Source organism: Sphaeramia orbicularis, chromosome 24 (assembly GCF_902148855.1).
Source record: "Sphaeramia orbicularis chromosome 24, fSphaOr1.1, whole genome shotgun sequence".
Classification (NCBI taxonomy): Eukaryota; Metazoa; Chordata; class Actinopteri; order Kurtiformes; family Apogonidae; genus Sphaeramia; species Sphaeramia orbicularis.
Window position 1 is genome coordinate 40,485,262 of NC_043979.1, and position 26,163 is coordinate 40,511,424.

The 26,163-nt window shown below is 33.9% G+C and overlaps 1 protein-coding gene across 1 annotated transcript in view; it reads left to right on the forward strand.

The window, feature by feature from the left end:
* usta (uronyl 2-sulfotransferase a) overlaps positions 1 to 26,163 on the forward strand; it is a 241,053-nt gene that overhangs the window by 58,210 nt on the left and 156,680 nt on the right. Inside the window, exon 3 of the mRNA XM_030128233.1 lies at positions 12,891 to 13,045. Coding sequence (XP_029984093.1) covers positions 12,891 to 13,045 — 155 coding nt within the window. The remainder of the gene's footprint in view (positions 1 to 12,890; positions 13,046 to 26,163) is intronic.

The window sequence follows — 26,163 nt, forward strand, 5'->3', positions numbered from 1 at the left end:
CTCAGTGAATTCAGTGGAGACACAATTATATGAGGGGGAAAAAAAAAGATAAAGCGTCCATGCCTACACTGATTCTGTGTGCGTGTTTGAAAGGAAAGATCTGGGAGGGTTTAGGGTTTATTTGTCCGACCATGTGGAGAAACCAGATGAGGAAGTGACGGTTAAAGACAGAGAAATGTAGGCAAAAGAATGAAGGCAGAATGGATGTTTCTTAAAGGTACGGTAGGCAGGAAACGGGACAAAACACCTGCCTCTAACAATATGATGTTAACCCTAAAGACCCGATGACCAAAAGCATCTACTAATCTGACATGTTTAACCCTTTCATGCATGAATTATGAGAACCTTTTTCAATATTTCTTTCTTGAGTGTTTTTATTCCTCTTTAGGCATGAAAAAAACAATGCAAATGATTTTTTTTTTTTTTTTTTTTATGAACCTATTTTTCGTGGAGTCACAAAAACATCCATTCGGCTGGATATCATGCGTTTAATTTTTGCAGCAAAGAAACATGTATTTAAAACTCATCATCAGAAAGTGATAAACTGTGTGAAAACTATGAAATAAAAACATTTTTAATGCCGCTAATTGCTAAATCGCTAACGTTTGCTCACATTTTATCATACTCTACTGTTAGTTACCTCCGCCAAGGAGGTATATGTTTTTGCCAGGGTTTGTTTCTTTGTTTGTCTGTTTGTCTGTCTGTTAGTGTGCAACATAACTCAAAAAGTTATGGACAGATTTTGATGAAATTTTCAGGGGTTTGTTGGAAATGGGATAAGGAAGAAATGATTAAATTTGGTGGTGATCGGGGGTGGGGGTGGCCCACGGGGGGGCCCATTTCCAACAAAACCCTGAAAAATTTCATCAAAAATCTGTCCATAACTTTTTGAGTTATGTTGCACACTAACGGACAGACAAACAGACAAACAAACCCTGGCAAAAACATAACCTCCTTGGCGGAGGTAATGAGTTTTTTTTTTTTATGAACCTATTTTTTCGTGGAGTCACAAAAACATCCATTCAGACTGGATACCATGCGTTTAATTTTTGCAGCAAAGAAACAGGTATTTAAAACTCATCATCAGAAAGTGATAAACTGTGTGAAAACTATGAAATATAAACATTTTTAATGCCGCTAATTGCTAAATCGCTAAACGTTTCTCACATTGATCATACTCTACTGTTAGTTCTTACTCATTCATGGAGATAATATCCTCCTGAGACCCAGGAAGTTGACACTTTTAGCTTTTTTACATTAAAAAATTGTCTTGATTGAAACTGCATAATGCAACAGTTTTTTCAGATACGTTTTAAAATTATTTTTATTTATTGATTGATTTTTTAATGGAATGTCCTTTGTAATGCACAGCATTTTTAAGTAGAACTGTTCAACTTTATCCCCTACAGAGGACAAAAATGCTTTGCTGGGTCTCAGAAGGATATGCAAAAAAAACAAAACAAAAACAAAACAAAAAAAAAAACCTTTTTGTTTCAGAAAACTGTTAATTACAGTCCAGTAACAGCTAGCAGCTGATTTACACTAAAACATGTTACTGCAGATCAGGTTTATCATGAGCAGCAAAGTTACAATAATTGTATGAACTACAGTCTTTGGGACGATGCATAAGCGTCCACTGTGTTGGCTGATATGGAACTAAAACAACCAAACCCATGAATATACAGGGGTTGGACAAATAATGGAAACACCTTAAAAAATCCACAAAATATAATTTAATATGGTGTAGGTCCGCTTTTGCGTCAATTACAGCCTCAATTCTCCGAGGTATTGATTCATACAACTTGTGAATTGTTTCCAAAGGAATTTTAAAGCCATTCTTCAGTTAGAATACCCTCCAACTCTTTTAGAGACGATGGCGGTGGAAATGGACGTCTTACTTGAATCTCTAAAACTGACCATAAATGCTCAATAATGTTAGGTCTGGGGACTGTGCCGGCCATACGAGATGCTCAACTTCATTAGAATGTTCCTCATGCCATTCTTTAACAATTCTAGCTGTATGGATTGGGGCATTATCATCTTGAGGTGAAGGTTGTTTCCATTATTTGTCCAACCCCTGTACAAGAGAACAACTGTAGAAGAACTGTCCACTGTAGTGACCAGTAATGCATAAAGGGTTAATAGGGATGCACCGATACTGATGACGAGTATCAGCATCGGCTCCGATACTCAGTGTGTGTACTCGTACTTGTAAAAGATATCCGATACAAATGCACCGATACCACTTACAAGGTACACACGGGTCACAAGGGGGGGCACTGTCTAGTTACAGAGTACTATACTGCCCCCCCGACAACGTATTGGTGCGGAAAAAAAAACAAAATACAGAGGATTAATATTAGAGTAAATGGCGATAAATCACTGAAGAAAGGTTAAATAGAGACAAAGATACACAAAAGTAGCACTGGGTCTTTATGGGTTAAAGTTAAACAATGTGACTCTGCTATGTGTCGCTATGGAAGTGAAAGCAAAATATCACATTTAAGGGGTCTACCATGTTGCAATCTGCGACTTCGACAGTGATTGGTCATTACATCTCATAGCCCCCACCCTTTTTTTATTTTATATACCCCTCCCTACCCCTCTCCAATTCATCAAAACCTCCCATCACACTATTGTTTAAAGCAGGGTGTCAAACTCATTTTCTTTCAGGGGGCCACATGTCAGCCCAAATTTGATCTCCAGTGGGCCGGACCAATAAAAATAATAGCATAATAGCCTATAAATATGACAACTCCAAAATTTTTTGTGCAAAAAATCACATTAAAATGATGAAACTATTTCTATCACAAAACAAAAAAAGATGTGAACTAGAAAAGCACTCTGAGAGCGCAGACCTCCGCCAAGGCAGATCAGTGCCCCCCCCCCCCCCCCCCCCCCCCGATCACCACCAAAATTTAATCATTTGTTCCTTGTGCCAGTATCAATATTTCCTAAAATTTTCATCCAAATCTGTCCATAACTTTTGAAAGATCCGGATCAGTCTTTGCCATTTGATAGAACACCCCATTGTAAAATCCCTGAGTCAAATTGCATGAGATTTGCACAATTCCCACATATTGTGATTTCCACCATAAATATTAGTCCCATATTTATTTGACCTATATTTTAAGATTCCTTGACCATGAAAACATACCATTAGCAACTGGATTCATAATTATATCCTTATTAGTTCAGTAGTTATTCACGAAAATCCCATTTCTCGTAATGGCGGTTTTCTTCTGGATCTAGCTCCTTAAGTATTAAAGCTACATGAAAATCCGGTGGCATACTCCCGATTCGGAACTGACTGAGCTACACGATGGCGCTTGTCAGAAATTTTCTACCTTTAATATTAAAGGCACAGTAGGGCCAAAAAGTAAGGGCACCCCCATTTTTTATATAAATTGAGATAAAATCCGCCTTCTGGATCAGATCCGGATCAGCCTTTGAAAATGTGATAGGAGGACCCCCATTGTCAATTCCTGAGTGAAATTTCGTGAGTTTTGGTCAATAATTAAGTGAGATATTGGGAAAACGAAAATTTTGGCCCCATTTACCACAATGTTAACGAAAATTTCAAAGTGATCCAGAATCCAGGATTTCTTCTTCCGGATCACCCCCAAAGTTAATCATTTTTTCCTTATCCCATTTCCAACAAACCCTGAAAATTTCATCAAAATCTGTCCATAACTTTTTGAGTTATGTTGCACACTAACGGACAGACAAACAGACAAACAAACAAACCCTGGCAAAAACATAACCTCCTTGGCGGAGGTAATAACTGAAAAAAAAAAAAAAAAAAAAGAAATTTCTGAAGAAAAATAAGTACAAATTTTATCAATATTATGCGCGCAACTAATGATTTGTACATGTGCATTACAGATCAGATCTACAAAGACACTAACAGGCAGAATATTGTTAAAATTGCACATATTTTTCTTTAAACATTCACGGTTTGTTCACATTCGTTCAGGTTATTTGACATTTTATTATTAAAGGATATCAGAATTTAATGTTATTTTGCAATAATCAAGAGAAAAAAAAATTGGTGTTGCCAGTATTTAGAGGCAAAAATATCATGATTTTTCTCCCATTAAACCAAGAAGAACATTTGGACTCGTTTTTCTAGGTTATTATGCTATTATTTTTTGATGTTCGATGCCCTTGACTCTTAATTATCTTCAGGGTAAGTTTTGCATTTTGCACTTTGTAAATTCATCCGCAGGCCAGATTGGAACCTTGGCGGCCGGATTTGGCCCCCGGCCACATGTTGGACACCTTGTGTTTAAAGCCTCTAAACCAGGGGTCTCAAACTCATTTTCTTTCAGGGGGCCACATTCAGCCAAATTTAATCTCCAGTGGGCCAGACCAATAAAACATAGCATAATAACCTATAAAAAAATGACAACTCCATTTTTTTCTCTGTTTCAGTGCAAAACAACCCCATTTGATTATGAAAAATACTTACTTCTATAAACAATCCAAACAAAATAAGATGTGAATACCTGAAAAACTGAAATTTCCAAAGGAAAATAAGTGCAATTTTACCAATTTTACCTCTCAGCTTATCATTTCTATATGTGCATTATGGTTCGGATCTACAAAGACACTAAACACTTAGTAACAGGCAGAAAATTGTTAAAATTGTGCATAATTTTCTTTAGACATTTCAGGTTGTTCATATTTGTTCAGGTTATTCACATTTTATTGTTACATGGTAGTTTGTAAATGTAAATATTTTCATAATTTAATGTTATTTTTTGCACTAAAACAAAGAAAAAACATTAAAGTTGTCATTATTTAGCACATAATGTAAGATTATTTTTTTCACATCAAACCAAGAAGAAAATATGGAGTCATTAGTTTTTTGTAGGTTATTATTTTACTTGAGATCAAATGAATGAATGAATGTTTATTTCAGTTAAATACAAAATAAAAAAACATATACATATTTTAAAAAAACAAAACAAAACACAACAACAAAACAAAACAAAACAAAACACATACATATTAAAAAAATAAGCAAACATAAAATTAACACATTTTGTAACTGAAAAAGGCAGAAGCTGAAGCCGGAGGCTTATTTCTGCTTCTCCTATTCACATCCTTAATTCACGTCTACACCCGTAGTTGCAGCAGATAAATACTTAAACACAAATTATACTACATTCAGTGTTATAAATCATTTTGTAATCATATTACTTTCATTGCCCTTCAGAATTTGACAAATTAAAGCCTTTTTGAAACTCAACAGTGAGCTACACAATTTCACTTCATCCTTCAGTTTGTTCCATAGTTTGACACCAATAACTGAAACACTGTGATATTTAACGTTTGTTCTTACTTTACATTTTTCAAACACAAACATCCCTTTTAAATTATAATGTCCTTCTCTTAACTTAAAAATTTTCTGAATACAAAAGGAAGTTTTTTTACTTTTAACGCGAAACATAAATTCCATTGTTTTTAAATATACAATATCAAAAAATTTCAGTAAACCAGATTCTACAAAAAGTGGATTTCTTGATTGGAGATAACCAGCTTTGTTTATGACTCTAATAGCTTTTTTTTGGAGTTTAATTATCGGGTCTAAATTAGTTTAATACACATTGCCCCATATTTCCACACAGTATGACATATATGGCATTACAAGTGAACAGTACAACATATGCAAACATTTTTTGCTTAACAAGTCGCGAGTTTTATAAAGAATCGCAACAGCTTTGGACATTTTGCGTTTGATATATTCTATTTGTGGTTTCCAACAGAGTTTATGGTCAATAATCACTCCCAAAATTTTGTTTCATACACCCTTTCAATTTCAATTTCATTAATTTTCAGTTTTATATAATTTCCCCTAGCACCACCAAAACCATACATTTTGTTTTATCTTCATTGAGTGATAACTTATTTATATCAAACCATTTTTTTTAACTTGATCAGTTCCTTTTCCACAGTTTCGATTGGTCTGTATGTAGAAAATGAGTTCCACAGCCTTGACTGTGGAATTATTGGACTTTGCAGATTCATCCCACGGGCCGGATTGGAACCTTTGGCGGGCCGCATTTGGCCCCCGGGCCGCATGTTTGAGACCCCTGCTCTAAACAAAGCCAAGATGAGATGCTAGTCTAGTCGAGTTCCCGAACCACTTGAATTACGATATGCTGAAAGGTGAAATGAAACGATTCCAAAAAAAACACGTCTCCCTGAAGCTTTCATTTCCTTCGTGTCTATTCTTTACTGTCGCAGAGCCAGATTTGTCATCTAAAGCAGAGACACAGCGTTGCTTAATCAGTGCACGCTGCGTTCTAGTATCTTTAACTCTATAAAATCCCACGTGTCATCGCTGACACGCTGTGCATGTACAGTTTGGATGGCTCTAACTCTTTCACTGTTTGAGCAATTGGAAAAATTCCAACGGTTTCTGAAACCTGAGACGTTACACTTTGTAAGTTTTATCGGGTCATTCGGGTAATTTCAATCACGTCTGTATTAGAAGCTGGAGAGGAAGCCATTTTAGGAATATTATGACATGTACAGGGTGTCCCATGAGTCTCCATACATAGGAAAAATAAACGTTTCTTGACATAAACCATTTTTATTTGTATAATATGCTCTATATGACTGCCATTTTGTCGGGAACACATTTCAATGAGTGTCCTCCACTGCTGAAGAACTATAAAGAAGAAATATAAAGAAATACATGTTAGAACCATGTGTATTATGTCTCCTATGTATGGAGACTTATGGGACACCCTGTAGTAAATTGTCAATGATTTCTAGATTTTGAAAGATCTGGAAAAAAAAAAAAAAAAGAGCTCTGGAAAAATGGGCAAACGGACTCACTCACAGCATATTTTCTAACCTTTTTATAAGATAAGATACTTTATTATCATTATACAAAATGTGCAATGAAATCTAGGTAAATAGTAATAGTAATAAATACAGGGTGACACAAAAAAACATTTTTTACTCTGTTTAACTTTTAAGTGATTTATCACCATTTACTGCAATATTATTTTCTTTATTTTGTGTTATTTCAGTGAAAATCAGGTATTTTCCGGTATTTAATTCATTCATCATGTAGATTTTCATAAAAACTTAGATTATAGATAGTTATTATATCAAAAACAGAGAAAACAGAAGAAAAAGTGAAATTTTCATTAAAATCTATCATTAACTGATCATTAACCCAGTGTGTCCATCCACTGTCATTGATCCAACTCCATGGGTTTTACTGAAACCAAGGATATGAGACAAGAGTAGTTCAGGGAAATCCGTAAAACAGAGAATTACTAGACATTTATGCAGAACCGTATGAGGTTAGTTTGAGTTTTTCTACTGGTTTGTTCTAGCGTTCCTAAAAAGCTATATCTGTTTACATGGACCCTTTTTTTAGGATATGTTTTCCTCTTTTTGATGCCATCAGTGAGTCTTCTCCCACTAGGAACAGAAGCTCTGAAGTTATCTTTAACCCATAAAGACCCAGGACTAGTTTTGTGGCATTTCACAAATACATTTTTTACTCTGTTTAACTTTTAAGTGATTTATCACCATTTACTGCAATATTATTTTCTTTATTTTGTGTTTTTTTTTCAGTGAAAATAAGGTATTTTCAAATATTTAATTCATGATCATGTAGATTTTCATAAAAGCTTAGATTAAAGATAGTTATTATATCAAAAACAGAGAAAACGGAAGAAAAAGTGAAATTTTCATTCAAATCTATAATTAACTGAACTTAAACCCAGTGTGTCCATCCACTGTCATTGATCCAACTCAATGGGTTTCACTGGTGAATCAATGTTGTAGAAGATGACGGTGTTCCAGCTCTTGGATGAATTTCTTACAACCTTGACCCTAATTTTCAGGTCAAATCAGGGTTGACACATTAAATTTGACCTCATCCAATTTCCGTCACGTTTGACAGTTTAGGTGCGACTTTGGAAGCTCTCGGACGAGTTCTTTGGGCGTCGACCTTCACCTTCATTTTCAAGGTCAAATCGGTGTCGATTCGTCAAATATGGCCTCCGACAATGACGTTAATCTGACTGCTTTTTACCACATCGTCTGACCGCTTTCATGTTTGGCATTTAGGTGCAACTTTAGAAGCTCTCGGATGAATTTCTTGCAACCTTGACCTTCATTTTCAAGGTCAAATCAGGTCAAATCACATTTGACAGTTTAAGTGCGACTTTTGGATGCTCCCTTCTGCACATGCTCAGTTCCATCAAGGTAAAAACTCGACATTTCAGCAAAATAATGACACAAACCCAGGACATGACATGTTGAAACTGTTACGAATTTAGTCAATAAATAGATAAAAATAGATATATTTGTATTTGTGTTCATCTGATGCAGCCACACATTTTTGTTTTACTGCAAATACATGGTGACACAAAAAAACGGGAATTTTTTAACAATCCAATAAAACCAAGAGTGATGGAAGAAAAATAATTTATTCATAGTAATTGAAACCTTAAAACATGCCATTTAAGAAACAATGATGGAATTTTCATTTTTAAAAAATGACTTCCTGTAGATGGCGTCCTCCTGTACGAATGCATTCTTGAAATCTGCTGTTGAGATTCCTCATTGACCGCTGCAACATCTCAGCTGGGATACTGTGAATTTCATCCTGAATTCTCTGTTTTAACTCATCCAGAGTTCTTGGTCGAGTCGTGTACACTTTACTCTTGAGATAGCCCCACAAGAAAAAATCACAAACGGACAAATCTGGCGATCTAGGGGGCCAGGGAACGTTACCGAATCTTGAGATCACACGGTTACCGAACAATTCTCGCAACAGCCGCCAATGGTTACTGAAATGGGGGTGTGTTTACTTCCTCAAGGTCACTGTCTCGCAGTGCTGCCACTTGCTCATGTCTGCCAATACGCACTTCAAAAATTCCCGATTTTTTGGGTCACCCTGTAATTTTTAAAAAATGAAAATTCCATCATTACCTCCGCCAAGGAGGTTATGTTTTTGCCAGGGTTTGTCTGTTTGTCTGTCCGTTAGTGTGCAACATAACTCAAAAAGTTATGGACAGATTTGGATGAAATTTTCAGGGTTTGTTGGAAATGGGATAAGGAAGAAATGATTAACTTTTGGGGGTGATCCGGAAGAAATCCTGGATTCTGGAACACTTTGAAATTTTTGTTAACATTGTGGTAAATGGGGCCAAAATTTTCATTTCCCAATATCTCGCTTAATTATTGACCAAAACTCATGAAATTTCACTCAGGAATTGACAATGGGGTCCTCTATCACATTTCAAAGGCTGATCCGGATCTGATCCAGAGGGCAGATTTTATTTTAAAAAATAAATGTAGGATTTGTATCACCGATTATGTGGGGAATTTTTGCTTGGCGGACGTCTGCGCTCTCCGAGTGCTTTTCTAGTTGTTTCTTAAATGGCATGTTTTAAGGTTTCAATTACTATGAATAAAATATTTTTCTTACATCACTCTTGGTTTTATGGGATTGTTAAAAAGTTCCCGTTTTTTTGTGTCACCCTGTATAAAATATATAATAAAAACAAAATATGCATGACTCACGTATCAACATCCATTCATTAATTTCCTCACACATCAACCTCCTTCATTTATCGCATACATATCAGTGCCAATGTATACAGTGCAATGTACAAAATAGTGCAATTAAAAATGTCTATACTTTAGTGGTTGAGTTCAGTCACAACATATAGTCACAATAGGGTGACCAGGTGCTTATGAGCCACATGTGGGTCAAGGAGTGTGTTTGTGTGGGACACATAACCGTAAAAGTCTCGATTTTTAAACAGTGTGCATCTTATTGTCGAGCTTATAAATATGAATAACAACAATTTGTTTTGGTTGCACACAGTATGCATATTTTTGCACTGGGCATTTATTTTTTGCTTTTTTTGCACAGGTTTCAACAACTTTTTTTGCTTGTCAAAACAAAACAAAAATCTACTCGTAAAAACTCAAAAAAAGAAACCTCAAGTTTCAAATATTTTGATTAAATACTTTTAGAAAATCAGCTTCTTTTTTTTTTTTTTTTTTTTTATTTATTTGACTACATGTTCTCAACCCTCAAAGGCAAACTAATGTATGTGCAATAAAACAAAAAGGCAGAACTGACAACATTTTAATAGCTGTTTCCACCTTCAGCCAAAAAGACCCAGCTGGAGGCTTTGGTCTTGGAAGAGTGGACCAAAACCCCACAGGAGACAGAAGAGAACTTATGGACACTTACAGGAACCATTATCAAGAACAAAGGCTACTCTACTGACTATTAAGAAAAGACTTTGGACTTAATAAACGTAGGGTATGAATAATTTTGAACATGGCGTTTTTTAGAAATCCTCTAATAAAATACTCCTGAAATAAAGTATTTCTCCAAGTATCATTTGTTCTTATTTCCTCACTTGTGTATCACATATAAGTCACAAACAAACTTGACAAAACTCATTCATTTCATCACAAAAACAAAAAGTTACAAAAATGGCAGGGGTATGAATAATTTTGAGGACAACTGTAGTTCGCAGAATACCCTGCTTTCACTCATGTATAAACATTTTCCCATTCTTTTCTGTCATTGCATCCTCTGTTTTTTGCATTTTTTCAGTTTCCATGATTTCCGCCAATATTTGCATGCCGGTGTCTGAAGCTTTTGCCTTTGTTTTTTGTGGGTCAGTGGGCGGAGCTCAGGAGGATGCCGGTGATAGGTTGATGGACTCTTGACCCCACGTGTATGTTGGTTGACTGACAGCGGACACAGCCAATGGTGATAGCGCTGTCTCGGCTATAAAATGAAATTGACGTTTGGAGAAAGACAACTGTCCTGCGCATTGGATAGCCAAGAGCCAATCAAATGAGGGACATCGTCTCAATTTGTTGGAAAAAATGGCCATAATGCTGTGCAGTCCTGCACAAAGCAGGACACCCGGTCACCCTAAGTCACAATAAGAAAAAAAGTCCAAGTGAAACATTCAACCCTTTCATGCATACTGGTCACTCCAGTGGACAGTTCTTCTCCAGCTGTTCTCTTGTATATATTCATGGGTTTTGTTGTTTTAGTTCCATATCAGCCAACACAGTGGACACTTATGCATCATCCCATACACTGACATTCATACCATTTCTGTAACTTGACTGTTCTAGATAATCCTGATCTGCACTAACATGTTTGAGTGCAAAAAAAAAAAGCCAATTGTTATTAGATTGCATTTAACAGGAATTTTTTATTTATTTATTTTTTGCATTTTTAAGCAAAAAAGTTTTTTTTTTTTTTTTTTGCGTATTATTTCAATAAAGTAAGTAATAACTAGTATTAGAGTACAGTATTGGTGGGACTGGGAATGCAAATGCAAATGGTGCAGTGCATATCTGAATGGCATTGATTAACAACAATTAAACACACCATCATACTAACTTATGTTTTCCACTTGACCCGTATGTTTTATTGATGTAAAATCAAAAAAAACAAAACAAAACAATCATATGAATAAAAGATTTTCCAATTGCATGTGAAGGATCTTGTGGGCACCATGTGTTTTCCTCCAGCTGTAGTTCCAAAACAAGCCCCAGATTTGGCAGGAAGGTTCATGGAGACCTAAACATAAATTTTGAATTAAGCAGAAAAAAAAAAATCCTGAATTATGCAAAAAAAAAAAAAAAAAATCGTGAATTAAGCAAAAAAAATCTTGAATGAAGCAAAAAAAATCTTGAATTAAGCAAAAAAAAAATCTTGAATTAAGCAAAAACATCTTGAATTGAGCAAAAAAAAATCTTGAATTAAGCAAAAAAAAAAAATCTTGAATGAAGCCAAAAAAAAAATTTAATTCAGCAAAAACAATTCTTGAATTAAGCAAAAAAAAAATATTGACTTAAGCAAAAAAAAAAAAACTTGAATGAAGCAAAAAAATCTTGAATTCAGCAAAAAAAATCTTGAATTAAGCAAAAAAACTTGAATTCAGCAAAAAAAAAAATTAATTCAGCAAAAACAATTCTTTAATTAAGCAAAAAACAATATTGACTTAAGCAAAAAAAAAAATCTTGAATGAAGCAAAAAAATCTTGAATGAAGCAAAAAAAAATCTTGAATGAAGCAAAAACATCTTGAATTGAGCAAAAAAAAATCTTGAATGAAGCAAAAAAAATCTTGAATGAAGCAAAAAAAAATCTTGAATTAAGCAAAAAAATCTTGAATTAAGTAAAAAAAACATCTTGAATTGAGCAAAAAAAAAAAAAATCTTGAATTAAGCAAAAAAAATCTTGAATTCAGCAAAAAAAAAAAATTAATTCAGCAAAAACAATTCTTGAATTAAGCAAAAAAAATATTGACTTAAGCAAAAAAAATTTTGAATGAAGCAAAAAAAAAATGCATTAAGGAAAAAAATCTTGAATTAAGGGGAAAAAAATTAAGTGAGCAAAAACATCTTGAATTAAGCAAAAAAATTCTTGAGTTAAGCAAAAAAAATCTTGAATTAAGCAAAAAAATCTTGAATTAAGCAAAAAAAAAGTAAGTAATAACTAGTATTAGAGTATGATAAAATGTGAGAAAACATCAAATTAGCAGCATTAAAATGTTTTTTTTAATAGTTTTCACACCGTATATTAGTAATGCATGTTTCTTTGCCTTTAAAATTTAACACACGGTGTCCTGCTGAGTGGACATTTTTGTAACTCCATGAAAAATTGGTTGATGAAAAAATTAAACTGCATTGTTTTCTGTTTTTTTTTTTTTTCATGCCTAAAGAGGAATAAAAACACTCAGGAAAAAAAAAATCTTGATTAAGGTTCTCATAAATCGTGCATGAAAGGGTTAAGGCTTAGAGTTTAAAGGGTTAACATCGGTGGCAGTAATATTTCTGATTCATTTTCGGTGTTTTCTATCTGCAGGTGCTCCCGTTCCCCAGCCAGGTGGTTTATAACCGAGTGGGGAAGTGCGGCAGTCGGACGGTGGTCATCTTACTGAGGTTACTGGCCGAGAAACACCAGTTTAACCTGGTTTCCTCAGACATCCACAATAAACACGCCTTACTAAACATGAACAGGTAAGAACGCTTAAACGGCTGCAGCTGGTGCTACATGTACAGTACAGGTCCAGTGATTGTAGAACAGGGGTGTCAAACATGCGGCTCGTGGGCCAAAACTGGACCGCCAAAGGGTTCAATCCGGCCCGTGGGTTGAATTTGCAAAGTTTAAGGTGTTACATAAAGCTCAAATGGATCTGAAGTGGGCCAGACTAGTAAAATAATGTGCAATTTGTCCAAAAAACAGAGGGGGTGTTATGGAAATGTTCAACTGATAACCCACACACAGAGGAGGAGAGAAAGTTAGAGTTAAAATAAATAAATGCATTTATTGAGAAGTCAATCACAGAGAAACTCTGTAAGTGAAGTCTGATTAAACAGGAGAAAACTAAAGATTATATAGAACCAAATCCAACCCCCTCAAACTATGATGTCATTCCCTACGTACATCATACCACTCCCTACTACTCCTTCTCTGCTCCGTGAAGAGGTCATGATGACCTCTTCACTCTAACCTTGCTTGGATCCAATCTGGAGTGCAGGCGCCATCCTCTATCTACACATTCAGACATTTAGGTGTTTGGGTTTTAACTCAAGGCAAGAACTCCGTTCCTGGGTTGGGGGTGTTACAGAGTGGTAAACATCACACATAATGAATAATGACTCAGCTTTAAAAGAAGATGTACTAACAGTATAAAATATAAAGAGTATAAAATATAAAAAGTAAATTTTTCACCACAGGGGATAGGGTTTTTTTTTGTTTTTTTTTGTTGTTGTTTTTTTGTCGGAGCGTTGGGGGCAGTTATATACGAGGGGATGAGGTCCATAACTAACGTAACGAATGCTGTTGTGAAACAAAATCCCAGGTTCTATTCCTCTATTACAGTGTTTCCCAACCAGTGTGCCAGCACATTAGTGTGCCGTAAAAATCATCAGGTGTGCCGTGGAAGATTATCCAATTTGACCTGACTGGTACTGTAAGAACAGCGTGATATACAGGGGTTGGACAAAATAATGGAAACACCTTCACCTCAAGATGATGATGCCCCAATCCATACAGCTAGAATTGTTAAAGAATGGCATGAGGAACATTCTAATGAAGTTGAGCATCTCGTATGGCCGGCACAGTCCCCAGACCTCAACATTATTGAGCATTTATGGTCAGTTTTACAGATTCAAGTAAGACGTCCATTTCCACCGCCATCGTCTCTAAAAGAGTTGGAGGGTATTCTAACTGAAGAATGGCTTAAAATTCCTTTGGAAACAATTCACAAGTTGTATGAATCAATACCTCGGAGAATTGAGGCTGTAATTGCCGCAAAAGGCGGACCTACACCATATTAAATTATTTTGTGGATTTTTTAAGGTGTTTCCATTATTTTGTCCAACCCCTGTATATTCATGGGTTTGGTTGTTTTAGTTCCATATCAGCCAACACAGTGGACGCTTATGCATCGTCCCAAAGACTGCAGTTCATACAATTATTGTAACTTTGCTGCTCATGATAAACCTGATCTGCAGTAACATGTTTTAGTGTAAATCAGCTGCTAGCTGTTACTGGACTGTAATTAACAGTTTTCTGAAACAAAAAGGTTTTTTTGTTTTGTTTTGTTTTTTTGCATATCCTTCTGAGACCCAGCAAAGCATTTTGTCCTCTGTAGGGGATAAAAGTTGAACAGTTTTACTTAAAAAATGCTGTGCATTACAAAGGACATTCCATTAAAAAATCAATCAATAAATAAAAATCCTTTCAAAAACGTATCTGAAAAAACTGTTGCATTATGCAGTTTCCAATCGAGACAATTTTTTAATGTAAAAAAGCTAAAAGTGTCAAATTCCTGGGTCTCAGGAGGATATTATCTCCATGAAATGAGTAAGAACTAACAGTAGAGTATGATCAAATGTGAGAAAACGTTAGCGATTTAGCAATTAGCGGCATTAAAAATGTTTTTATTTCATAGTTTTCACACAGTTTATCACTTTCTGATGATGAGTTTTAAATACATGTTTCTTTGCTGCAGACATTAAACGCATGATGTCCAGCTGAATGGATGTTTTTGTGACTCCACGAAAAATAGGTTCATAAAAAAAAAAAAAAATCATTTGCATTGTTTTTTTCATGCCTAAAGAGAAATATTATTTATTATTATTTAGTCCAACCCCTGTAGATACATACGACTGTACGTACTAATGATCCACTCAACCACAACAGTCTCCTGTTTGCCTTTGCAAAAATCAAAATAAAAGTGAAAGTGAACCAGCCCCGATGTGGTGCGTTCTGCTGATAAAGCGCCCCCCCCTCCCACTAGTGACGCACAGATTAGCGAGTAACCCACAAACCCCAGGTATCAGGTTGGGGCAGGGGGGATATGCCTCCCATACTATTACACATCGGACTTCAATCCGGGGGTTCATCTGAGGGGTCGTTGACGAACCGCTCTCAGCTTTCTTGTTCCAAACGCTCCGTGATAATGTGCTCTGATGTGCCTTGCCCCCCCCCCCCGAAAAAAGAGAGAGACTCAAAGCTGTTGAGGAATATTTGTATGTGTCTTTCTTCAATTCCTGCAAGAATATGAGCTTTGTGTTCAACTAAACAGGTCCAGGTTTCACACCGACTAAGTACATTGAGACTAGATTTGTATAATATTTCAGTAAATACACTTTTTGTGACATTTTTCTTTGGTGGTGTGCCTTGTGATTTTTCCAAAGTAAAATATGTGCCGTGGCTCAAAAAAGGTTGGGAACACTGCTCTATTATACAGTGGATCTTACATGAATTTTTCACAATTTCTAACCTGTACCCACTGGACACAAAAATGAAGGGCCCTGTGAATTTATCATGTTTACCCCCCCTTTACGATGACCCAGTGCATGAGGACATTCGCGAATTCTGAGACCGCTGACAGTTCAGTTCAGGTGAACGTTAGTGCCGGTGGAAGAAAACTGTCCCAACCTAACTGTTATTTACATTGGTTGGTTGTCCCCCCTAAGGATGAAATTCATTGAGCATTGCTACATTGAGCAACAAATCACACCCTGAAAATAACAACTCCCAAATTTTCCTTTTAATGTCAAAAATGCATTAACTCATAACCTGAACATATATGAACAACCTGACATTTTTTTAAGAAAAATAACATAAATTCTAACAATATTCTGCCTGTTACTATATGGGTGCTTCTATAAAACTGGTCCTTAAAAACAGGACATGGAGACTAAAAATTCAAACCAAATACAGAGTAATGTTACGAAGCAAATTTGGAAGCGCTTTGGGTCTATTTTAAAAATAATATTTACTGAGATAAAAGAGAAACACATTTTTATATTGTTTTTAATGCAAGAATCCGCATGTAACATGGTAAAAAAGGACACAAAAATTACGCGCTGCTATTTTTTTAAATTATCTTTTTATTCTCTCACAGGTACATTTTAGGAATCAAAGTAAACATGCAAGGTAGAGTGTTTCACAAAAATGACCGCTGTTGTAAAATCTTTCATAATTTATTTGCGTTTAACTCGGCAGGTTCTGTATGTAACGCGAGTGGACACTAAGGGTTATACACAAAACCTGGAATGAGACTGAGATTCATGAAAAACCCACATGTCTGGATTAGAAAAACCACTAGGATCCTCAACTTTAACCCGTCCCGTCCAGCGAGCCCCTTACTAAGCACCAAGTGTGCCTTTTTTGCACACGTGTGAAATAATGTCCAAAAATTTTCATATAGTTTGTTTTAATTCTTTTACACTTTTTTCTATTTCATCAACTTGAGCCATGAATAAAAATACCAGATACTCAATAATTGTCACTTTTTTTTACCCTTTAAATGCCATGTTTGTAATGTAAACAAACCTTTTTTTTTTTTTTTTCTTTTTTGATGCAAAAAACACAAAATATTTTTTTTTTCAATATACTACATAAAAAGTGGATCACATATTAGATTTTTTCATCCTGGTATATGTCAATGATTTACTCCAACACTGGTTAATTTGCATTATTATTTTTGGCACTAGGTCAAATGTTCAAAAATACTAGCATCTGTCACCAAGTGTGCGTAAAATGCACACGTATAAATCAAACTATTAAATATTATATTGGATTTATTTTTCTGCTCTAATTTGATTTTATTTTTGTAAATCAAGGTCAGCCCTAATCATACATATGAAATAATCATTCATTTTTGATTTTTTTTTAACCCTTTAAACGATCTCTTTTCATTATGACGTCACTACAGTTTTTGATGCAAAAAACACAAAATATGTTGTTGTTTTTTTTTTTTTTATATACTACATAAAAATTGGATCACATATTATTTGATTTTTGCAGCCTGGCATGTGTGAATGATTAACTCCAACACTAACAACGTTAATAAATTAATTTAGACCCTCAGCTCTCAAATGAAGCCCAGATATCAGTAAAAGCAGGATTTGTGCCTTAATGGCTTTCGGATCAAAAACAGTGGTTATAATGGAAGAAATAGTGCGTTTTAGGCACACTTGGCAGACAGATGCTAGTCTTGTAATTTTCTTTTGTTTACAATGTGCACATTTTAGTTGGTGGCCAGAATTTTAAAGATCATGCAAAAATGAACAACTTTTGAATTCTAACCTTATTTAAATAGTGAAAAATAATATGAAGATTTTAACACGAAGTGCAAAGTGTGCCTATACCGGAGGGTTAAAACAGAGTCTTTATTTATAGTTGTATATAAGACCATTTACAGCCATGTTTTCAGATCAAATGCACTGACACCTATAGGTAGCTTTTCCTGGCCCATTTCGGTCCTATTTTTGGCCCCAATATTTGATTACAAATTCATTAATTTTGGGATGGCTCAGAACAAGAGTATATTTATGTATATTTTTTGCGTTTATCTGAGGTCATCATTAGGTCCATCCTGGGGGAAATATGTCTAAATTTCTTTTATTATTAGGTTTAAAAAGCCACTTTGATATGAAAACGAACCCATTTTCATAGAAGCACCCATGTGTTTTTTTTGCCTTTGTGATCAGTGAGTTGTAATTCACATGTGTAAATGATAGACTGAAGCATAATATTAAATTAAAATAAATAAATGCAATATTTTTTCTTAAGAAATTTCAGGTTCATCCTTATTTAGGTTACTCAATTTTTTTGTGAAGACAGCTTGTAATATTAGCATCGTCATCATATAATTTACTTTCTTACATCAAAACAAAGAGGGAAAAAAATCAGATTTGTCATTATTTATAGTTTTATTTATGTTTTTTCACTGAGCTAAAATGTGTTTGACACCTCTGTTGTAGAATTACACAGTTTTTCTTAGTTTTGACAGAGCTGTGATGCAGAGACGGAGCTGGTTGGTGGAATTTATAGGAAATTACTGTGTTTATCGGCGTCTTCGTGGTCGCTGTGACTTAAAACCTTCATTTTTTTTTTCTATATGTAGCGTACACACCTCCTTTCTGTACTGCTTTGGAACAATGGGAAACTAACATACCACCGGTCATTTACAATAATCACAAAAACGTATTGTTTGTCTTCGCTGTGGGATGCTGTGGCTAACAGACAACACACACTGTTTCCACACTAAAGGTAGCTTGAACTGTAAGTAGCAGAAGCTCGTGTTGTGTGTTAAACTGTGTGGTTACGGTGAACGTCATCGCAGCGTGAGCGTAAAAGCGAGGCAGAAGGATAAAGCGTCTCCTTTTATCATTTCCTGGAATATCTCAAGGACAAAGTGGTGGATTTACAGAGGAAAAACTGCTTTCGTTTAACAAACCGCAGCCGTTCGAGACGCTAAACAGTATTGGTGGGAATGGGAATGCAAATATCTGAGTGGCAATGATTAACAACAATTATACACACCATCATACTAACTTATGTTTTCCACTTGACCCGTATGTTTTATTGATGTAAAATCAACAAACAATCATGTAAATAAAAGATTTTCCAATCACATATAAAAGATTGAATGTTTTCCTCCAGCTGTAGTTCCAAAACAAGCCTCAGATTTGGCAGGAAGGTTCATGGAGACCTATTTTTTTTTTTTTTTTTTTTCTTTTTTTTTTAAATAAATAATAAATAATACAATTGAATTAAGCAAAAACATCTTGAATTAAGCAAAAAAAAAATCTTGAATTCAGCAAAAAAAAAAAAAATCTTGAGTTAAGCAAAAAAGAAAAAAAATCTTTAATTAAGCCAAAAAAAAATCTTGAATGAAGCGAAAAAAAAAAAATCTTGCATTAAGGAAAAAATCTTGAATTAAGCAAAAAAAAAAAAAAAAAAAAAATTAAGCAAAAACATCTTGAATTGAGCAAAAAAATTCTTAAATTAAGCAAAAAAAAATCTTGCATTAAGGAAAAAAATCTTGAATTAAGCAAAAACATCTTGAATTAAGCAAAAAAAAATATCTTGAATTAAGCAAAAAAAATCTTGAATTAAGCAAAAAAATAATAATTTTGAATTCAGCAAAAAAAAATTCCTGAATTAAGCCAAAAAAAAAAAAAAAATCTTGAGTTAAGCAAAACAAAAAAATCTTGAATTCAGCCAAAAAAAAAAAAAAAAAAATCCTGAATTAAGCAAAAAAAAAAAAAAATCTTGAGTTAAGCAAAAAAAAAAAAAAAAGTCTTGAATTTAGCCAAAAAAAATCTTGAATGAAGCAAAACAAAATCATGCATTAAGGAAAAAAAATTGAATTAAGAAAAAAAAAAAAAAAAAAAAAAAAATCCTGAATTAAGAAAAAAATTTTGAATAAAGCAAAGGTTCGTTAAGCATCTTTGAGTTTAATTATGCAATAAATTATAAACATTTTTCAAATCTGATTTTATATTTTTTGTGTGTTTTTTTTTGGTTGATATAGTGGGTTAAAGTGAAAAAATAGATGAAGTTGTGTGGAAAAAAAGACACCAAACATAGGTATAGTAAACATTTCTTTGTATAGTACCTATATAAAGGCAAAATTAAAAGTACTCAAAAACAGCCACAATAGGCTCAGACCCCTCAGGGTTAAGTTAATATGGCTATGGGGGGTGGAGCCAAGCACACAGAGCCCAGTATTGGTGGGACTGGGAATGCCAGTGGTGCAGTGCATGTCTGAGTGGCAGTGATTAACAACAATTAAACACACCATCGTACTATCTTATGTTTTCCACTTGACCCGTATGTTTTATTGACGTAAAATCAAAAATAATCATGTAAATAAAAGATTTTCCAATTGCATGTGAAGGATCTTGTGGGCACCGTGTGTTTTCCTCCAGCTGCAGTTCCAAAACAAGCCCCAGATTTGGCAGGAAGGTTCATGGAGACCTACTTCTGACCAGATGATCTGGCCCCCGTACGAGCAAATAATAGCTGCACCGGCATCTCATCAAACAACAGGCGACTGGAGAAAGTTTATTTAAATGAAAATACCAGCGCTGTAGGGTAAAACATTTCCATTACGCACGGATAGTAACATTTTTATTTGGCAAAATGAGTAAAACACAGTATTGGCAGTGAAACTCCACCATAAAACCCCATGATGCACAGTGATGTATATGGGTTATATGCGTTTAATATTGTTTTTTTTTATTGACACAATCTTAGGTTGAACAAACAGTATTATTTTACATTTGCTCAGAAAAGCTATTAGTGAGGAAACTGAAATAAAGAATATAAACATCAAGATTTAAGTGGTTTTAAAGGGACTAATCTACACTATACATGTTGAATTCAGATGTTTGTTTTCTAACAGGGGTCTGGGATACAAAACAATAACAAGAAATGTCCTAATATAGTTCGATATTGTGATAAATATCACTGAAATCTACGGAAGGCAATTAGAGCCATTGGAGAAAAAAAAATTAAGGCCCAATGTATATTTTTTTTATTATTATGGTGAGAAGAAAGTGCGAATTCTGACTTGTTTTCAAAATTCTGACTGTTTTGTCAGAATATAATAAAATATATTTTATATTGGACTTTTCTTTTTCTTTTTTTTTTTTCCAGTGGCCCTAATCCTCTTCTGTAGATTGCATTGGTTAGTATGGTTTAAATTCTTATCTTTGCTTCCAAAATGCCTTTTTACTTATTTTTCTCAATTTCCTTTTTTTTTTTAATCCATGACTATGAGTTTAAATGTTCTGCCTCTAAATTTCTAAAATATTCTTCATGCTCTGACTGTAAATAATAATTTTTAACTACAACTAACCATCCACTTTCTTCACATCTCACTTAAGAAGAAAAACCTCCTGTTAAACTTTAAGGAAATATTGACATTTAAATCTCATATTAGCGTGACACGATATGGACAAAAGTATTGGACACGTTGAATTCAGGTGTTCGTTTTTTTTAACAGTGGTCTGGGATGCAACACAATGATGACAAATCATCATGCTTGAATTAAGCAAAAATAATAATAATAATAATCTTGAATTAAGCAAAAAAACCTTGAATGAAGAAAAAAAAAATTCTTGAAATCAGCAAAAAAAATCTTGAATTAAGCAAAAACATCTTGAATTAAGCAAAAAAAAAAAAAAGCTTGAATTAAGCAAAAAAAAATTCTTGAATCAAGCAAAAAAAAAGCTTGAATTACGCAAAAAAAGCTTGAATGACGCAAAAAAAATCTTGAATTAAGCAAAAACATCTTGAATTAAGCAAAAGAACATTTCTAATTCAGCAAAAGAAAAAATCTTGAATTAAGCAAAAAAAAAAAAATCTAGAGTTAAGAAAAAAAAAATCTTGAATTAAGCAAAAAAAAAAAAATCTTGAATTAAGCAAAAAAACCTTGAATGAAGCAAAAAAAAGACATCTTGAGTTAAGCAAAAAAAAATTGAATTAAGAAACATTTTGAATTAAGCAAAAAAAATTCTTGAATTAAGCAATATATATATATATATATATATTATTATATAATATATATATTATATATATATATATAATTAAGTGAAAAAAAATTGAATTCAGCAAAAAAAAAAATCTTGAATTAAGAAAAAAAATCCAGAGTCAAGCAAAAAAAAAAAATCTTGAATTAAGCCAAAAAAATCTTGAATTAAGCCAAAAAAATCTTGAATGAAGCAAAAAAAAAAAAAAAAATCTTGCATTAAGCAAAAACATCTTGAATTAAGCAAAAAAAAATCCTGAATTAAGCAAAAAAAAAAAATCTTGAATTAAGCCAAAAATACCTTGAATGAAGCAAAAAAAAACCTTTCATTAAGCAAAAACATCTTGAATTAAGCAAAAAAAAAAAAATATCTTGAATTAAGCAAAAAAAAAAAAAACAAAAAAAATCCTGAATTAAGCAAAGAAAAAAAAAACTCTTGAATTAAGCAAAAAAATATCTGGAATTAAGCAAAAAAAAATTGAATTAAGCAAAAAAAAAAAAATCTTGAATTAAGCAAAAAAAAATAAAATAAAATAAAATCCTGAATTAAGCAAAAAATCTTTAATAAAGCAAAAGTTTGTTAAGCATCTTTGTGTTATTTATGCTATAAATTCTATAACTTTTTCAAATCAGATTTTATATTTTCTGTGTTTTTTGGCCTTTTGTATTGAAATCGTAGGTTAAAGTCAAAAAAATAATGACAGATGAGATAGATGAAGTTGTGCTGAAAAAAAAGATCCCAAACATGGGTATAGTAAACATTTCTATATATAGTAAATAAAGGCAAACTCAAAAGGACTCAAAAACAGCCAAAACAGGCTCAGACCACTAAGGGTTAACTAAATAAATAAATAAAAGCAGATCTTCCTTTTCTGCAGAGTGGGAACTGACACATAAACACCACTGGCTCTTTATGGGTTAATGGAGGTCATAGGAGTGTGTGGGAGGCGTGTGCGATTGCGTGAAAGCATCACATCCGTGACGTTGCGCGTCAGCGTCGTCATCGGGATAATCTGTCGCGAACCGCTTGCGAACGGTCAGCAGATGCTAAATTGGCGTTAGCGTCGCTGCTGGATTCGATGCAAACCAATATTGAATCAGCTCCTTGTTTACCCGTTCATCAAACCCTGGATTCAGCGGCCGAGCACCACGACACTCATTAATTCCCTGCACATAAAATATCTGTGTGAATGGTTTCAAGCAATGCTCGTCAGGAAGAGAGAGAGAGTGCATTCCAATGGAAGTGCGAAAAAAGCGGGGGGGGGGGGGGGTGTATGCGAATCAGTCAAATGTGTCCCCATCTTTGTGTGTTTATTTGCATGTGTACTTATGTGGACTGTTGACTTATGCAGATTCAGGCTTGCGTCGCCTAACTTTAGACATGCTGGGCTCATCAGTTGTGGTTCTGGCTTGGCGACTCGAAGGTTTTTAGGTTTTTTGGGTCGTTTTCCCCCTCCTGCCTCTCGCACTCGTCTGTCTGCTAATGGGTTTGCCCGGGGGTTGACGCTTTGTGCACGGGTTTTGCCAAAAAGTGAAGGTGCCTTTTTGGTCTGGGACTTTTGCAAAGCCTCTGCAGATTTAAGGCATATAGTGAACCATCTGTGCTGTTCAGTACAAGGGAACGGGCTTAGAGGGAAAGACTTCCCCTGGAAATAAAAAAAAAAAAAAAGGTCTGATTTCCTTTACAACCTCCAGTAACAGAAAGGTATTATTACACTGGGTTACAAAAAATGTTTTGGTAACACTTTACTTGAAGGTCTAGTTTATAATGCATTAAACGCACATTCATAATGCATTTATAATGCATTCTAAAAGTCATTACAACAGTTTATGATCAGTACAACAACTTATACCAAGGTTCATAAAGTATTATAAGTGTAGGCATGATGTATTCTAAATTCAGCTTTCATTATGTTTTATACATCCATACCAAAGCAGTGTGAAGGAATTGTTTTTTTAGGTAGGGAACTTTTGTTAGGTTTTGTCACTGGTCCCTATACCCATCTATTTTAGGGATTTCATATTTATTTCCAAAAAAAAAAAAAAAAAAAAGCATGTGTTTGAATTAACAAAGATGTAGAGCTGCCACATTATTTCTTATTTATGTATAAGGCGAGGCAAGTTATTTGTATAGCACATTTCAGCAACAAGGCAATTCAAGGTGCTTCACACAGGACATTGAAATAAAGAAACAAAAAGAAACACATTTAAAACATTATAAAAGAAACATATAAAAGTGATCAAAAACAGCAAGTAAGAAAACAAACATAAAATCAAAATAATAAATAAATAAAATACAATAGAATAAAATAAAAAAAACATATTAAAGTAAAAGTTGCAGTGCAGAGTTTCAAAGAGAATATAAAATTTAAAAGTCAAAAGCCTTTTAGTCAAAGGCAGCAGTGAACAGGTGACTCTTTAACCTGGACTTAAAAGAACTCAGACTCTCAGCAGACCTGATATTTTCTGGTAGTTTGTTCCAGATATACGGAGCGTAGAAACTGAACGCTGATTCTCCATGTTTAGTTCTGACTTTGGGAACCCAGAGCAGACCTGCACCAGATGACCTGAGTGGTCTGGATGGTTCATACTGGACTAGAAGGTCTCTGATGTATTTTGGGCCTAAACCATATAAAAGCAACATGTAACACTTCTATTACTGCCTCTGTTCTTTTAATGTTTTTTTTTTGCAAAATAAAGAGTTATTCAGAACACTTGGATGTATAATTTTGGACGTACACTTTACTTAAAGCCAGCGGATACTGCTCATACGTCATCATACTTGTGTTATAATATCATACAATTGCTAATAACCTTATACAGTGTTGTCACTTTACTAAAAGCTCTTAAAGTCCTCCTGTAACTTATTATTGATGCTTCTAAGGCATTATTCAGTTTCAGAAACTACATATCAGAGCAGTTCTCTGTGTCTTTATAACTGGTTAGAGTTCTGATGGTTAGAATGTGTTCCATAACCCAGGACTGGAGATTCTTCCTTCAAACACTGTTGTCACTTTGGTGTGGGTGTATAAAACATAATGAAAGCTGAATTTATAATACATTATGTCTACATGTGTAATACTTTATGAACCTTGGTATAAGTTGTTGTACATGATCATAAACTGTTGTAATGACTTTTATAATGCATTATAATGTCTAATGAATTTACGCTTAATGCATTATAAACTAGACCTTCAAGTAAACTGTTACCAATGTTTTTTGCAAGTTGTCTAGGTTTTTTCAACTGAATTAGGACCATTTTGCACCACTAAATCCAAAAATGACATCTGTTTTTCTCAATCAGGTCAGGTTTTTTTGCTCATTTGATTCTGAAAAATTTGATCTTCTCACAAAATATCATAATTAATACCAAAATAAGATTGGTAAGCACACTTTATGAAACTTGTGACTTGATTCCTGTTAGGTACAATGGTGTATTCACTGCAGATGTAGCAGAATACGTCAGGCTTATTTTGGCAAGATCTTCTAGTCGAAGCCATTTCATTCACCTGTAATATTAAAAAAAAACATTAATCATAAATTGGCAAAAGTAAAATCTTCAGAACTTGTTTATTGTAAGAAATACGAAAGAATTTTGTATCATATGATGTGAAAATGCCCATAAATGTAAGCAAAAATGTTCAAAAGTTGACCTGATTGAGCCAAATTAATGTGATTTTTGGATTCAGCACACCAAAATTATCCTAAATCAGCTCAAAAAACTGAAACAATAAATTTGTTGTTGACCAGTGTTATTTGCACTTTACGTGAGTTTTTTTTTTTTTTTATTGCTACAGTTCTATGGCAAGTCTATAGCAGTTGAATTCCAGTGCGCTATTTATTTACAAAAGGAAACATACTTGAATTTACAGTACACTTATTTGCATTCAAAGATTTTTTTTTGTTTCGTACAAAAGTGAAAATACTTTTGTTTTAGTTAAAAGCTTTATTTATGTTTAAAGAGTATATTTTACATTGTTTTGCGAGAAAAAAATAAACAACTTTCACTCAAAAACTTCAACAATAAATTTGTTGTTGACCAGTGTAAGCCATGACTGAACTGAGAAAAGTGAAACTTCTCAGATTTATTTGGTAAAAAGATGGTTTGTTTTCAACCTGAGATAATACAGAATATCACAGTATGAAAAACAGAAGACCAGTTTAGTGACAAGTACAGATGTAACCATATGAAAATTTCATATCACGGTTATTGTGACCAAAATTATCACGGTTATCATTATTATCGTGGTATTGTTGAAATTGTGTTCAAAATGTTCAAAATGTACTGATACACAC